Source organism: Galeopterus variegatus, unplaced genomic scaffold, assembly GCF_000696425.1.
Source record: "Galeopterus variegatus unplaced genomic scaffold, G_variegatus-3.0.2 Scaffold109, whole genome shotgun sequence".
NCBI classification, from domain to species: domain Eukaryota; kingdom Metazoa; phylum Chordata; class Mammalia; order Dermoptera; family Cynocephalidae; genus Galeopterus; species Galeopterus variegatus.
Window position 1 is genome coordinate 135,198 of NW_007726220.1, and position 15,246 is coordinate 150,443.

The window sequence follows — 15,246 nt, forward strand, 5'->3', positions numbered from 1 at the left end:
ACACCAAGTCAAGGGTTGAGATCCCCTTACCGGTCATCTTTAAAAAAAAAAAAAAAGAATGTGAGAACTGGAAGAAACATTTGTCTAACAACTAATCCAACTCTCTCATTTTACCCTTAAAGGATAAAACTGGTTGCCTTTCTTGAGATCACAGAGCAAAGAAACAGGCTGGAACTATATTCATGTACACTACACATTTCACTTAATTATTTGGTTATTGTCTGTCTCTCTCCTTTAGAATGTAAGCTCTGTGAGGGCAGAAATTTTATCTGTTTTGTTTGCTGATGTTCACCCAGTGCTTCACACAGTGCCACCTGACACATAATAGATGCTCAATAAATATTTGTTAGGTGAGTAAGTGAATAGAAACACATCACAAATTGTCTTCCCTTCCTGATGAATCACAGAGCATATTATCATACTTTGGAAATCCCTGCATAAGAAACATAGTTAAATACCATTTTCCAGATGATTTCACTATAGAAACTTTTTTAAAATGGAAAGATATATTAATTATCCCATGGAACTAGTATTCTAAGGGACACACTCTGGGGAATACTTTTCTCAAATGCACATCATTTATGTTAGCAGATGGTCAGGTTTTTAGACTCAGAACATCACCCAGAACTCCACCACAGAGTTTTCAAAATACTTCAGAATTGGGAGCTGCGTGTAGATGATTGCCCAGAAGAAATCTGCTTTGGCTCTATTCATTTCTTTGATCTAGAAAGCCAAGGAGTTATGGGTAGGGTGATCAATAGAAATGACAGGCTAGAGCCAATGCCCAAGAAAAAGGAATCACAAGTTTGGGTCTTATGTTTACTAATTATATTGAATATGCAGTCTACACTCACAGCCTTTTTGCCCACACACATATTTTTCCTCACTAGTACATGGGGACAGCAGCAGTCACAATAACATACTAGGACTGGGGAAATAATGTGTGCTTTGGAGTCAAACAGGTGTGGGCCTAAATCTGCCTATGCCATGTATTAGCTGAGCAACATTAGGAGAATCATCATGATTCATAAAGCTTCAGTTTCCTTTCGTGTAAAGTGGGAACTTAATACCTATTCTTCAGGGTCATTTACAAGCTTGAATGAGAGAAGAAAAGTGCCTATATTATTGATAAATAATAGCTGTTTTATCATTATCTACCAGAATGTAAGCTCTAAAAAAGAAAAGAGATTTTTGGTTAGATTGTTCACTGATGTATTCCCAACACTTGGAACAATGCCTGCCACAGAGGAAACACTCAATAAAAACATGTTAATTGTTGAACGAATTGTTATTATTACTAAGACCTCTTCCAGCTCTAACTTTTACAAAGTTATGAATCTATACAAAAGGAATTTAGCAAAGTGCCGTAAGGAGATGTTCTTTGTGTTGATACTATGTAGATGTAAGTCTTCATTCGTCATACTCTTGTTTTGTCTAAAGAGCCCCTCCCCACCTTTACTTAGACATTATTACTCTCAAAAACCAGTACAGGACTGGCCGGTTAGCTCAGTTCATTACAGTATGGCCTTATAACTCTAAGGTCATGAATTTGGATCCCTGTACTGGTCAGCCAGGAAAAAAAAAGTACACAAGAAATTTTCAATATTTAGCCATCTGACGTCTTGTCTTCCTAACTGGACTATAACTTCTTTTCTTTCAAGGCAGGGAATGTTTCTTTTTCACTTTTTTTTTTCTTGCACATCATTATACTATTTCATGCATATTATTTACCTGATTTGTACATCCAACTTGTAACCTAGCAAAATAACTGAATCATCATAGGTACCTAATAAATTTTCACTGAGATAGGAACCCAAGAGAGGAAGAAGGTTTGGTCAGCAGTCCTCACCTTCCACATGGAAAGAAAACATTGAGGATGAGGAATCAAATATGTTGGGAGCCTTGTGTTTCTTCCTAAATCATCCTCTGCCTGAAAAAGACAGCCCAGGGGAATAAGTATTATGACCATTTTAATAATGTTTATTATTTTGACTAAAGCCTATTCAGGAAACTTTTCTTGGGTGTCTTCTGTAGGCCAGGCACTGTGCTTGGTACTGGGAAAGATGTGGGAGAAGACGCAAAAGTGAAAAACACGTGAGTGGTCTCAGTCCCCAGGGAGCAAATGATCCCATAAGTTCTATATCATAAAGGCAAACGTGCACAATAGCTATAATAATTATAATAATAATTTATATTATTAAGAACTAATGGGCTGGCCCATGGCTCACTTGGGAGAGTGTGGTGCTGACAACACCAAGTCAAGGGTTAAGATTCCCTTACCGGTCACCTTTAAAAAAAAAAAAAAGAACTAACTATATCTCAGGCACTTTTTGAAAAAGTTTACCTACATAATCTAACTTCATCCTCACACAACACCAAGTCAAGGGTTAAGATTCCCTTACCGGTCACCTTTAAAAAAAAAAAAAAAGAACTAACTATATCTCAGGCACTTTTTGAAAAAGTTTACCTACATAATCTAACTTCATCCTCACGATGTCTCTGAGAGCTAAGTATTCTCATTATTGTCACTGGAAAGAAGAGGAAGCTGAGGTACATAGCAGTTAAGAAAGTTGCCCCAGGTCACAGAGCTGTAAATAGTAGAGCTAATATTTAAACATGGGCAATCTGGTTCCAATACCTATGCTCCTATGAAATGTGCTAATAAGTTTTGGGGGAGTGGGGGGCGGCTGGCTGGTGTTACAAGGCTGTGCTCTTATCAACTGAGCCAACTGGCCAGCCCTAAAAGTGCTAATAATTAAGAAAATGACTTGAAAACAGAGAAACTGATTTGAAAGAAAGTCCCTCTTTTACTCTGGTCTTCTTTGACTCAGAAAAAAATTATCTCCTCTTTCTTCCCCTCTATGGCCACTTGAGTAGTTCTATCCATTTATCTGGACAGGAGCTTGAGACACCTGCCCCGCTCTCACAGAATCATGCACTACTGGAAATGTCCTCTCTTTAGTATTCAAGAAAGTCTCTTAATTCGTCTCAAGTGTGTCAGTGTTTCTGGGAGTCGGGGGGTTGAGGAGAATCAGGTTTTCTGGGGAGCACTTGGACATGGGAACTCAAGAAGTCATTCTCAAAGCTGGAAACTGGGATCCGAGAGAGCATGGCTTTATTCAGCACCGTGGACAGAGCTGGTGGAGTCCTCAGGACCCTGGACAGAGAAGCCCTTGGTCGAGCCCGCGGGGGGAAGCGAACATCACTTGAGAGCGGACCAAGCGTAGCCACAGTTCTCAACTCCCTTTTCCCTCTCTTTTCTTCAGCCAGACTTCAGCCACCTGCTCCTGAATCTTAGGAACAGAGGTACAGGCAGCAGATATATTTTAAGGGCGCTAATGGGAGATAAGATTCAGGTGGGGAGGATTATTTAAATAAAAATAGCTTTGGCTAATGTACTCCGAGAACTCTTGAAAGATCTAAATTAGAGTCCTCAGCTGGAAGAAGGGCACAGCTAATGATATTTGTTAATTATACGTATTTTTTAGGAAGAGTAGCAAAGGGCTACCGTTATCCTTTCTATCCCTCAAGGTCCTATCCCCCATTCCTCACATTCAAGTTTTATTCTCTTGGAGAGCACTCCGTAGGAAAGAGGGAAATAATCTCTCCACAGTCCTTTGCTCTCCTCCCCATCTTCCCCTTGCCTACCCCCGCTCACCCCCTTTCTCTCTTTCTCAAATACACACGTGCCCGCGCACAGGCACGCACACACGGCTGCAGCGTGAAAAGCATGAGAGGTCCTGCACGCTTGGTGATGATTAAATTCAGAGCAAGCGGATGCCCCCCAAATCAGGCTCTGTCCCTTTAAATGGGTTGTAGCAGTGGGGGAGGGGAACTGGCCGGAGCTGGCATTGTCCAGTTTGAACCGAGCACCGGAAGTGAAGGGGCAGGGCCAGGGCCGTGCACTGAGCCCCGGGCCATTGTCCATCTCCGACCAGGGCAGTAGCCACCCCCCTGGCCAACGCTCTTTATGTCCTAGAAGGGGAGGTTACCTCTTCAGATGAGGAGACCCCGTAGCCCATTTCCTCCTCCAATCCCGCTATGGGGAGGGGAGCGCACTTTTTAGGATGGTGACTCGGAAGCCAGGAGGGTTTGGGAATCTAAGAACGTCGGGAGTACTGGAGTCCCTCTCTCAGTCCCTCTCCCAGCAATGGATGGGGACAGGGTGGGGGTGGGGGCAGGATGAGAAGGCAGCTGGCAAGTGAGGGACAAACTTCAAGCCTCTGAGTTCCTCCTGCACTACTCGGGAGCTCTGCCTGAGGCCAACTTTGGACAGATTTGGAAGGAAAGAAGGAAGAGTTCTTTACGGAATCAATTAGGAGCGCTTTCCCTCTTATAATTGGGAGAGATCCAGAAAAACTCTGAGTGGGAAACTCGGTGAGGCAGAGACTCTCAGTTTGGTCAGAGGCAGACAGACTTCGAGAGGCAACGCCTCGGTCTGGCCAGGAGATCAGCCCAGCGGGGTCTCCAGCCTCTCCCCTGCTCCCCCATCCCAGGCTTCCTAGTGTCCAGAACTCCACGTCTATCTAAGCACACGGGGGTGGGGGGCGAGAGCGGGTCAGCGCCGAGCAGCCGGGTCAGCTCAGAGGCCTGAGGGGGAAGCGAGGGGGAGGGGCGCTGAAGGACTGGGGGAGGGGGAGGGCTCATCCATTTCTCCCTTGACAGGTGGCTTGTGTTTCTGATTGGCCAGCGCCGCCAGGCTCACACCTCCCTCCCCCAACTCTCTGGAATGTATAATTATCTGCGCGGGGGGTGGGGGTGGTGTGTGAGTGTGTGTGGGAGCAGTCACGTGGTTTTAAAACTAACCTCCCCAGGTCTCCCCTACCTGTGTCTGCTTTGGGGACCCCCACTGAGTCCTTAAAGTACAGGATCCCAAACCCCGAAGTACCCAAGACTTCTAGGGCTGACAGCCCCCGTCTCCAGATGTGTGTGTGGGGAGGGGGTGTCAAACCTGAAGGTTCTGAGAAGGGACACCCCAGAGGTGTCAGAGACCACAGCGGTGGGGGAGGGCCGGAGCTGGAGCCAGAGGGAAAGGGAGGGGAAAGAAGAGGGAGGGGAGGGGAGGGGGCTGCCCGCGGGGGGTTGGGTCATTGTCTTTTAGAATTTGGGAGCCTTTGAAAAGCCGTGGGCCCTCCCACCGCTATTGTGCGGGGGAAGATGTAGCAGCCTCTTCTCCGAACCACCCCTTTGCCTCCGGACTTCTCTGGGGCCAGCAGCCGCCTGACCAGGGGCCCGGGGCCGCGGGCTCTGCCGACGACCATGGGCTCCGTGTCCAACCAGCAGTTTGCAGGTTCGAGCTTGGGACTTAGCGGGGACACCCTAGGGTGCAGGGGCGCCCAGGAGCCACATGGAAGGGAGGTAGGAGAGTGTTCCTTGGGCTGCACGAAGGACCCCAAGTCGGTGCGGCCTTCTGCTTCATGGGGCCATCTCTGGAGCAAGAAACCCTGGTGTCCCAGTGGCGTGCGCGCCTTGGTACGGGGTTGGCGGGAGAGAAGAGGAGGGGCCTGTCCCGCTGTGTGTCCCCGGGCAACGTGTTGTGGGAAGAGGAGCAAAACTTTCGGGGCACCACTGGCCTCGGTGTAAGCGTGGGGAAAGCGGGAGGCAGCCCGGACAGGTTCTTTTCGCTCGCTGCTTGGTAGCTGCCCCCTCCTGGGTGTCCACCCGTGGGCTGGACACTCGGGTCTTCCTACCCGGGCCCTGAAAGGGCCCTCCAGTTCGAGGGCCACCCAGCTGAGCTCCCGGTCCTCCCTATCTCCAGGTGGCTGCGCCAAAGCGGCTGAGGAGGCACCCGAGGAGGCGCCGGAGGACGCGGCCCGGTCGGCAGAAGAACCGCAGCTGCTGCACGGTGCCGGCATCTGTAAGTGGTTCAACGTGCGCATGGGGTTCGGCTTCCTGTCCATGACCGCCCGCGCCGGGGTCGCACTCGACCCGCCGGTGGACGTCTTTGTGCACCAGGTGAGACTGATTGTGGTAACTTTGCCTCTGGAAGGAGGTCTAGGAGTGCACATCCATGGGTAGGCGGAGGGGCTCGGCTGTTGGATTGAGGGAGATCAGGGGCCCTCATTGTGCGTCCCCATCTTTGCCGAGGTACCCCGATTCTGTGTCCCTGTTAAGTACAACGGGAGGAGAGTGGGAGGGCAGCACCGATTATCAGCACTACTACCCGCCCCCTTCCGGGAACCCCTCCGGCTTACCACGTGTCTATTACCTCTTTCCCCTGGGAAGGGGGCAGGGGGCAGGGAAGTGACCCCGTGTGGCAGAAACTAAGGTTGTATTGTGCTTGCCGGTGGGGGGAGGGCGAGCAGGCCGGCCAGGGAAGTACATGCCGGGTTATACCCGGGCGCCGAGCTCCCAGCGCCTGAATGGAGCTCGGGGCGAGGGAGAGAACTGGCTACCGGACCCAAGGGGGCATAAAGCTGAGAAATCAGCATCGCCGGCCCTTTAGACCTCGACCCGGTGGTCACCCACATCTTGGGGCCTGCGTAGGTTTGGCAGATCCCTGAAGGATCCATTTGGGGGCTTGTGAACTCATTTAAGAGGATTCCTCATAGTTCAGGACTGGGGACTTTGCTATCCAATTCCTGCTAGGAGAGAAAACCTAAGGAGCTTAGGCCTTCCATTCCTGGGCCAGGCTGGGAGGGAGTGGGTAGGTCGCAACCCCAAGTTCTCAGTTAAAGCAAGGCAGCACAGTGGGAGGTGAAATTCAGTGTCGCAGGGCAGGGGGTGGAGGGAGGCCGGCCTCTGGACCTATTCTCAGCTTGGCATTTATGGCCCCAGACAGCCATTGATTGCTGTCCTAACATTCCTGGCCTCAAACAAGGAGTCAGACTTCAGGTCTCCCTCCTCCCAGGCTTCCCCTTTTCTGAATATCCTAGAGTCATTCCGGTGGTCCTGGACCACCAGCCACCCACAATGACCATGTAAAAGAAGTTGCTGCCTGCGTTCCTTCCACCTTTGGAGGTTTGGAGCTGGACCTGGAAAGAAGAAATTTGCTAATCCCCTGCCCTGTACGTTGACACCCAGGCCGGGAAGGGAGGGGTTACTTCAGGGAGGTTGGCTTTAGGAGCCATGGGGGGATGGGAAAGGAGGATGTGGGGATTAAGGGTTGGAGCCTGAGGGATGGCATTTTTGGAGGGGGAGGGGTGGGGAAGGGAGATGCTGGGTGGACTAGTTGGAGGCTTCACGGAAGTCTCTGAGCACAATCCTCTAAGGAGGTTGAGTTGGGGGGGACAAGGGAGAGGGGGACCCACAGTTATTGTTGGGGACAAGTGGTCACTGGGCTACTTGAACATCTACCATGAGGACCTGCAGCAGGATGCTCAGCTACCTCCTTGCAACACCCCATTCCACCTGCATTCCTCCCATCTTGACTGCCTGTTTCAGGCTGGTGGCTTTGCCCCCCTTCCTGTCTCATTTACATATGTGAATGATAACCCACAGGAAGTAATTGTGAGAGAAAGAAGGGAATTGGCCTCTTTAGATCTATTAAATCACTTTATTACAGGAACCAGCTTTGAATGGCCCTCCTCAGCAGGGTGGCAAGCCTCCCCCACTCACCCATTTATCTGATCACAAAGAGATTAAAATCTTTCCTGGTCTGGCAAAGGACTGGACAGCTTCTCCAACTTTGGAAACCTGGAATAAGAGTCAGATCCAACATTTTCTTCCCTCCATAGGTTGCTAAATAGGGAGGGGCTGAGTGGAACATATCCCCTCATCTTCTGGGGTCCCATGATGATATACGAATCCCAAGGAAGGTTTTCCTGAGCAAGTGGGGATCTGTGCCTCAAAAGACTTAACCTTAGTTAGGATCCAGAGCAACTGGAAAATTACTGGAGAGCCTAGAGGAAAGCAGGGGACCTTCAGGCTTGGGTAGTGGAGCCTACACTATGCAGTTTCAGATAGACTAGCTTATAGATAATCTGCACTTCAGAGTCTTGGAATTTCCAGGGACCCACAGTTGAATACGTTATCATGAGGGAGATGAGCTGGGATCAAGAATCACAATTTTTCTCCCTAATCCCCAGCTCTCCCAGTCAATAACTGGTGGAAATTCCCTGAGCTTTACCTGGTAGCTCTGTATGATAGCATGCTGCTGGGGCTAAGTAAGTTAGTCCCTGCACTTAAGAAATTTGAAATATTTCTCTGATAATCCCTAAGAATTGTTTACTGGGGGAGAAGGAAGTGTTCCTGAAGCAGAGCGAGGGTAAGAAATCCTTAACGAAACTTCTCATTCTTTGGCTGTGGCTGGTGAGCACCCTGGAGTTGGGGTGGGGTGGTAAGAAGGATAATTGTCCTAAATTAACTTTTGCTGGGGGGGAGGGAGGATAGGGAGCCCCTTTCCAGGGTAAGAGAGAGAGGGGAAAAAAGTAATTTAGAACATTTTCTTTTCCCTCACAAGGTTGGGCTTATTAGGTTCCCAACACCCTGTTAGCTACTGTTCTTACACACTCTCCCAAATACTTTATTTGGCCCCCCAGGAATGAGTAAGTGGGAGAAAAAGCCCATCCTCAGCCTAAAATAAACAAAAATCCCAACCCATAAAGCAAAGAGACATCTGTAACAACACTTTTACTCAGCCACAGGTCTTTAGATATAGAAATGTGTCTCTGGGGTTAGGGGAATTTAAGAATCATAAAGGCAGATTTCAGAACCTTTATAGTTTCTCAATCTCCACACTGTTGACATTTTGAGCAGGATAGTTCCTTGTTCTAGGGGCTGTCCTGTGCATTACAGGATGTACAGCAGTATTCTTAGCCTCTACCCCCTAGAGGAATAGAGGCCAGTTACATCCTTTAGTTGTGACAACCAAAAATGCCTCCTCCGGACCTTGCCAAATGTCCCCTGGGAGGCAAAATCACCCCCTTCCCTTGGGAAACACAGGGAAAGCTAGAGCAAGAAAGAGCTAAACTGTCTCCTATTTTCCTGAAAATCACCAAGAATTCTAAAATCCCTATGGCCATTTAAGAGTTTTGTCTTAACTCATTTCCTGTGACTCTATTCCTGAACTTTCAAGATTTGTAGAAATTAGGAAATAAAACTTTCTGCTTTCCCCTAGCTCCTCAGAATCCAGATATGTTTAAATCAGCTTTTTAGCTAAATGCTATATCAGAAGGCTTGGGCAAAACAAAAGCACAAATTTGACCAAGGGATCAAGTTGCGTTAGGATAAAAAATTTTCAATACTGAGACAGAAACTGCTGAAATTGCTCCGAAGCCACATGGCTTGCTTTTTCTGAAAGCGATGAGTGCAGGGTGGAAAGAGCAACCTCAGTCGGGGTCTAGGTTAGCACTGTTGCGTTTGGGTCCAGGGTTTTGTAAGAAATATTTCCCACCTGGTTTAGTATATTGCACCTCATTACTAACATCATGTCTAGTTATTGACGATCTTGTTGTATACCCTCCTCTAATTAACCTGTAAGTTCTTTGAAGAGAGGAACTTCACTGTCTGGTTAATTTTCTAGTGTGCACTTGGTGGGTTAATTTAATGAATATGAAAAAGTAAGGGGATCTTGAGCACCTTGGTGATCAGTCAGAAACACAGTCAACAGTTTGAGATCCATGTCTGTAGAGGTCTTCCTCCAGAGAAAAAGACTGGAGATAGGGAGAGGTATTACCCACTAGCTGCTCTCTTTCTGGACTGGCTAGAACATGGCCTGGCACAATATGCCACCATGAACGCCTGTGGAGTGCATATCAGTGGAACCACACCCTGAGCTCCAGATAGGATCCTGTTTTTGTAGATGGACTGGAAGCCACAGATTTGGTGGCCATTTGTTAGGTATTTCATTTCCATCTCAATGGGAAAAGGCAGAGTAAAAAAATCGCCTTGATTTTTCAGAAAGTTTGTAAAGAAATACGTGGGTTAATTTCGGCACTGTGGAATCTTTTGGGGTGCTTCGCTGAGAAGACGTGCTTTCTAGATGATGTCTCAAGTAAAGGCTGTGCCCCTATACCAAAGCTTCAAATATGGGAAGCTTATACTTTGCAGTTTGTGACACTGCTGCCTACCCTACAAGTGGTTTTTAGTGACTTTCACCAGGGCAGTGTAGTTTCTTGAACATTTCTAATCAATCAATCACACTCTCCACCCTACTGGAATTCATGTTTTTTGGAAAAACTGCCCTAGGTAAAACCACCCCCCCTTCTCCCTGCAGTCATAAAAATCAATTACCGGCCCCATAGTCAGTCTGGGAGGTCAAAGGAATAGGAGGAGGAGAAATCTTTCAAGAACAGTACATAATTGGTACAGACTTATTAAACATTATCTCAGCTTGGAGTTACTTAATTCAGACAGGAAGCCAGGGTCCAAAGAGAGTAAATGGCTTTTCTAAATAAATGGCTTTTCTAAACAGTAACAAGAACAAGTGGGTTTCTACCTAAAATTCTAGGAACCTTTTATTCTTATCCTTGAGAAGCAGGCGGGTGAGTGGGGGTGGTGTGGGAAGTACGCCCCCTTCCGTGGAACTCTGTCTTCCTGAGGCTAGAGGAGGACAAGATGACTGCCTTAAGGAACCGGGGCAATGAATCTCCATGAACACTGCTCACAGTTCAGAACCAGGTTTTGTGCCGACATGCTGGTGAGCAGCGCCATCTGGTGGAGAACTCCAGGCAGGAGCTGGGGGGTTGGCTGCCTGCCGCCTTTGGTTGTGGACCTCTTTTTTCACCACCCTCCTTGACACACACCATTAAATAAATTGTTTCTGGGGGAACCAGTTGGTTACCCAGCCCCTACCAAATCCTACCTCCAGGAACAAAGCTCAGGTAGAGCTGTGACACCACAGGACTGAGTCATTAAATTACCTTCATCTGCTTCTTTTTACTTTTGAAATGTGACTACTAGAAAGTTTAAAATTTTATATGTGACCTGAATGATACTGGATTGCACTGGCTACAGAGTCAGGCTAGTTGCAATCAGCCCAGCTCTTCCCTCTCACTGTGACTTGACCAAGGTGCTTATTATTAATCCCTCTGTCTCCATGTCCTCAAGCTGTAACATGGGGGTCATAATAACACCTACCACACAAGTCTAATGTGAGGGTTAAATGAGTTACAACATGTAACAGGCTTAGAACACTGCTTAGCCTATAGTAAGTGTCAATTACCAACAGTTATTTTGGATAGCAGAGAACTTAGTGTGTTCAGCAAATGTTTGTGCACTGCTAGTAACCTAGAACTGAGGGTAGAGACTAGGTAATCTTGAGCTGGAATGGTCCCAGTTGTTGCAGAAGAGCCAAAAAGGCCTGGTTTTGATCCCTGTAATCAAAGTACCCTGAAATTCTGACTCTGTTCCTGTTCCCACTTACGTAGAAAGGAGCAATGTGACTAAAATGAGCAGTGTTAGAGCTGGAAGGGGCCTCATTATCGTGAAGTCTGATCCCCCGCTTTTACAAATGATTAAAAGAACCAGAGCCTGTCCAACTTTCTTAGAGCAAGTAGAGGGCAACTCAGGTTCCGGCGTAATTTTTTCACTCCACCACATTTCCTAAGTGACCCCCCTAAGGTCCCTTTCTAACTCTAAACTTACAAAAGCATATGCTGATGCGGGATAAGGTACTTGATGGGGGGAAGGGTAGAGTAAGCAGTTACTGAGATGTATTATCAGGGGAACTGTAGGCCTAAGTACTTTATCTGGACCCCGGCATCAAAAAAGGAAAAAAGAAATGCTTTCTGCAACTCTTTTCTAAGTGCCATCTTCCCCTGCCAGTGGGCCCGTGTAGGCTGTACACTCTCCTAACTTGAACAAATTAGAAAGGAAGATGAGAGTCCTGCCTCTTCTCCCTCTCTCTCTTAAAATAATTTATCGGGCCGGCCCGTGGCTCACTTGGGAGAGTGTGGTGCTGACAACACCAAGTCAAGGGTTAGGATCCCCTTACCGGTCATCTTTTTAAAAATAAACTAAAATAAAATAGTTTATCTAAATAAATAGTTCACGTTCTTGTGTGAAGGATTTAACTGAAGGTACCCAAGGGGGGGGTATGGGATGGGCAGGGCAGAGAGACGGTCTTTGGCAAACCCAGCAAGATTGACTGGAGGGAGAGAAAAGTGTTTCTATATCCATTTCTCTCACTGGGGACCCCAATGCGGGAAGGAAGGAAGGAAATGTGTTGAATGTGGGGGTGGGGAGGGGCGAGCAAGAGGGATCTGCAGCCTTGGAACTCCAGGAATCTGACCACCAGAACCAACCAGTGTCAACTCTTTGTTTCCTAGTGCTGGGCTCTATTGGGGGAGCTCAGGACATGCCCCTCCCTCCAGGCCTTTTCTTTTTTGGAGGGGATGGAGAGGGGCAGGGCCCTGCTTTGTGTGTGGTTGGGGGTGGAGTGGGGGTGGTACAAGAATTTCAGGCTCTTTCAGATGCAGGCCCTGGAGGCGGGCTCGGTGGGGCTGCACGCTGATTACCTATCTGATAAGAGAGGAATTCCAACTATGTTTTAGAAGGGGGAGGGGAGGGGACAGGGAGCCACCCCTGGAGACCACCAGTTTAAATCTTCGCCCCGGCCAGTTGTGTTGGAGACTGCAGGGTACTTTTTACTCTTTGAAAGTCTTCCACGGAGCTCAAATTCTCCAGTGATGGAGTAAGTGACCTGAGGGGACTAGTCAATTTCATAGTGCACGTCCCCTTTTATATTACTCTCTTGTTCTCCCCATAAACCTGTGAGGTGTTGATGGAGGACGGTGTTACTCTTAGTAAACTGGAGCTGAGAGGGGATATTTTTGAGTTTCCACAGCCGGTTAGTGCTAAAACCAGAGTTAATTTTGAGTCTCTTGACACTTGGTTCTCACTGTTAACCCCGCCCCATCCATCCAGTCTAAAGAGGTTGGTAATTGCCTCTCACTGAGGATTTATGTGTGGCAGGCAATGTGTTAACTACTTTTCATGCATAAAACCTCACAGCACCACCATAAAATTAGTATTTACTCCATTTTATAGATGAGCAAAGAAAGGAGGGAACAGGCCCCCAGCCTGCTGGGACAACTTGTTCTTAACTACTTATCTGCTGAATCACAAATAGAACTGGGAGTGACCCAGCCTAAGAGCAAACGAGACGGATGGAGCTGGAATTACTTAGGTCAAGAAAGCATGGTCTCGCTCCTCCAGTCCCTCCCGACTCACTGACTTCTCCCAGCTCAATAAGAGACAGTCAAATCTAACTTTAAATTCAGGGTATTATACTGTGCAGCAGGGAGGGGGGAAAGTCCTTTCACCTGGCAGTGTTTTTATTTCCTGCTTTAGTGCTCTACCCCCTCCCTCCCATCAGGTTTGGAGTGTGCTGGAGGGGAGGGGAGGGAGGTGACAGAGCTGGGGATCATCCCGTCCCTGAATGTTCTTGTGGACATAAAAACAAGTAAAAGTATCCCATACCTTTGGAATATTTCCATGATTGGACAGCTACAAATAAGAATACAGGAAGTATTTACTGAACACTTGATCTTTCCGTGCCTGTGTAATCTTCATTAGAGTCTATTAGCTTGATAAGTACTGTTTTCCCATTCTCTGAAGGATCTGAAGCCCAGCGGTGACTGGCTGACAAGGTCACGCAGCCAGTAATTGGCAAAACCAGCATTTCATGAACCAGGATGTCTGGTTCCTGGGCCTGAAGTTTTGTCTTTTGCAATACCATCTAAATTAAAACAAACGTTTAAGTGATTGAGGAATTTGTGGATCCCATCTGGCTAAAGAATATATATGTTTCACTTAAGTCCCAGTTTGAAATGTTTCCTCCCCGCTGCCAGCATAAAATACTAATGTTACTTATTCATGTTCTCTGGAGCCAGGACTAGGTAGGTTCACAGTGATCCCTTTTGCCTCTCTGAACACTGTTTTCTATGATTACTGCTTCTTGTTGACATATTTGACACACTCTTTGGATGTTTTACTATAATAGATGACGTTGTAATGAAGTTTATTCTGGGTGGGGTATGGGAGATGCTATTACCACCACTAATATGTTGTTGATGCGGTAAGTGGCAGGGTACAATGAGCTGTGGGGCTTTTTTTTTTTTTCCTTTTTGTCTTTTTTACTGACCGGTAACGGGATCGCAACCCTCGGTGTTGCGCCCGCACCGCGCTCAGCCAGTGAGCGGGAACTGGTCTCCACATGGGATCCGAACCCTTGGTGGGAGCGCCGCCGCACTCCCAAGCGGCGCACTCTCCAGTGCGCCACCGGGCCGGCCCGAGCTGTGTGTTTTAATTCAGGCACTCTGGGTTCTTCTGACCCTGGTTTTGCCATGCAACTAGCTGTGTGAATAATTTCCTCCTTTTTTTGAAGGCTGCAAGGCTCTTTGCTAACTGACCGGGGACCGGCAACGGGATCGCAACCCTTGGTGTTGTGCCTGCACCGCGCTCAGCCAGTGAGCGGGAACTGGTCTCCACATGGGATCCGAACCCTTGGTGGGAGCGCCGCCGCACTCCCAAGCGGCGCACTCTCCAGTGCGCCACCGGGCCGGCCCGAGCTGTGTGTTTTAATTCAGGCACTCTGGGTTCTTCTGACCCTGGTTTTGCCATGCAACTAGCTGTGTGAATAATTTCCTCCTTTTTTTGAAGGCTGCAAGGCTCTTTGCTAACTGCTTTACAAGTGTCATTGTTTATAAATCTCAGTACAAACTGGCAGTGTTTTAATGGGATTATTTCATACATATTGAAATGTGCTAGGCATTATTTTAGGTACCAAAATGTGGCAGTAAACAAAACAGACACTACTTTCTTCTTTAATGGCTGCATGGTATTCATTATTACGGATATTTCACTCAATCATTCCCCTCCTAATAAACTGCTAAGTTATGTCTGTTTTGTTTTTACCAACAATGACATCGAAGATATGTGTCAGGTTAAGACTTCCTGCAAATTAAGTACCTATATTCTGTTGTATAATTCTTTATTCTTACCTTTTTGTTTTTAAGATGACTGGTATAGGGATCTTAACCCTTGACTTGGGGTTCTCAGCACCACACTCTCCCAAGTGAGCCACGGGCCGGTAAAGTGTAGGAATCTGGCTTCACTTCCAAATAGATAATTAAGTTTTCCATGTATTCTTGGATTTCTCAGTGACTTTCCATTTTAATCCCCTTATCTATTTGCTTGGGTTACACCATCTTTACCCTTCAACTTTCAGTAATATTATTTTGATATAATTTCAAAATTAGAAAAAGATGGCAAGAGGGCCGGCCCGGTGGCGCACTGCTACAGTGCGCCGCTTGGGAAGCGTGGTGGCGCTCCCGCCGAGGGTTCGGATCCCATATACAGACT

The 15,246-nt window shown here is 47.4% G+C and overlaps 1 protein-coding gene across 1 annotated transcript in view; it reads left to right on the forward strand.

The window, feature by feature from the left end:
- The first annotated feature begins 5,259 nt into the window (after positions 1 to 5,259).
- The window catches only part of LIN28A (lin-28 homolog A (C. elegans)), a 13,707-nt gene continuing 3,720 nt past the window's right edge, over positions 5,260 to 15,246 (forward strand). Inside the window, exons 1-2 of the mRNA XM_008586169.1 lie at positions 5,260 to 5,290; positions 5,759 to 5,955. Coding sequence (XP_008584391.1) covers positions 5,260 to 5,290; positions 5,759 to 5,955 — 228 coding nt within the window. The remainder of the gene's footprint in view (positions 5,291 to 5,758; positions 5,956 to 15,246) is intronic.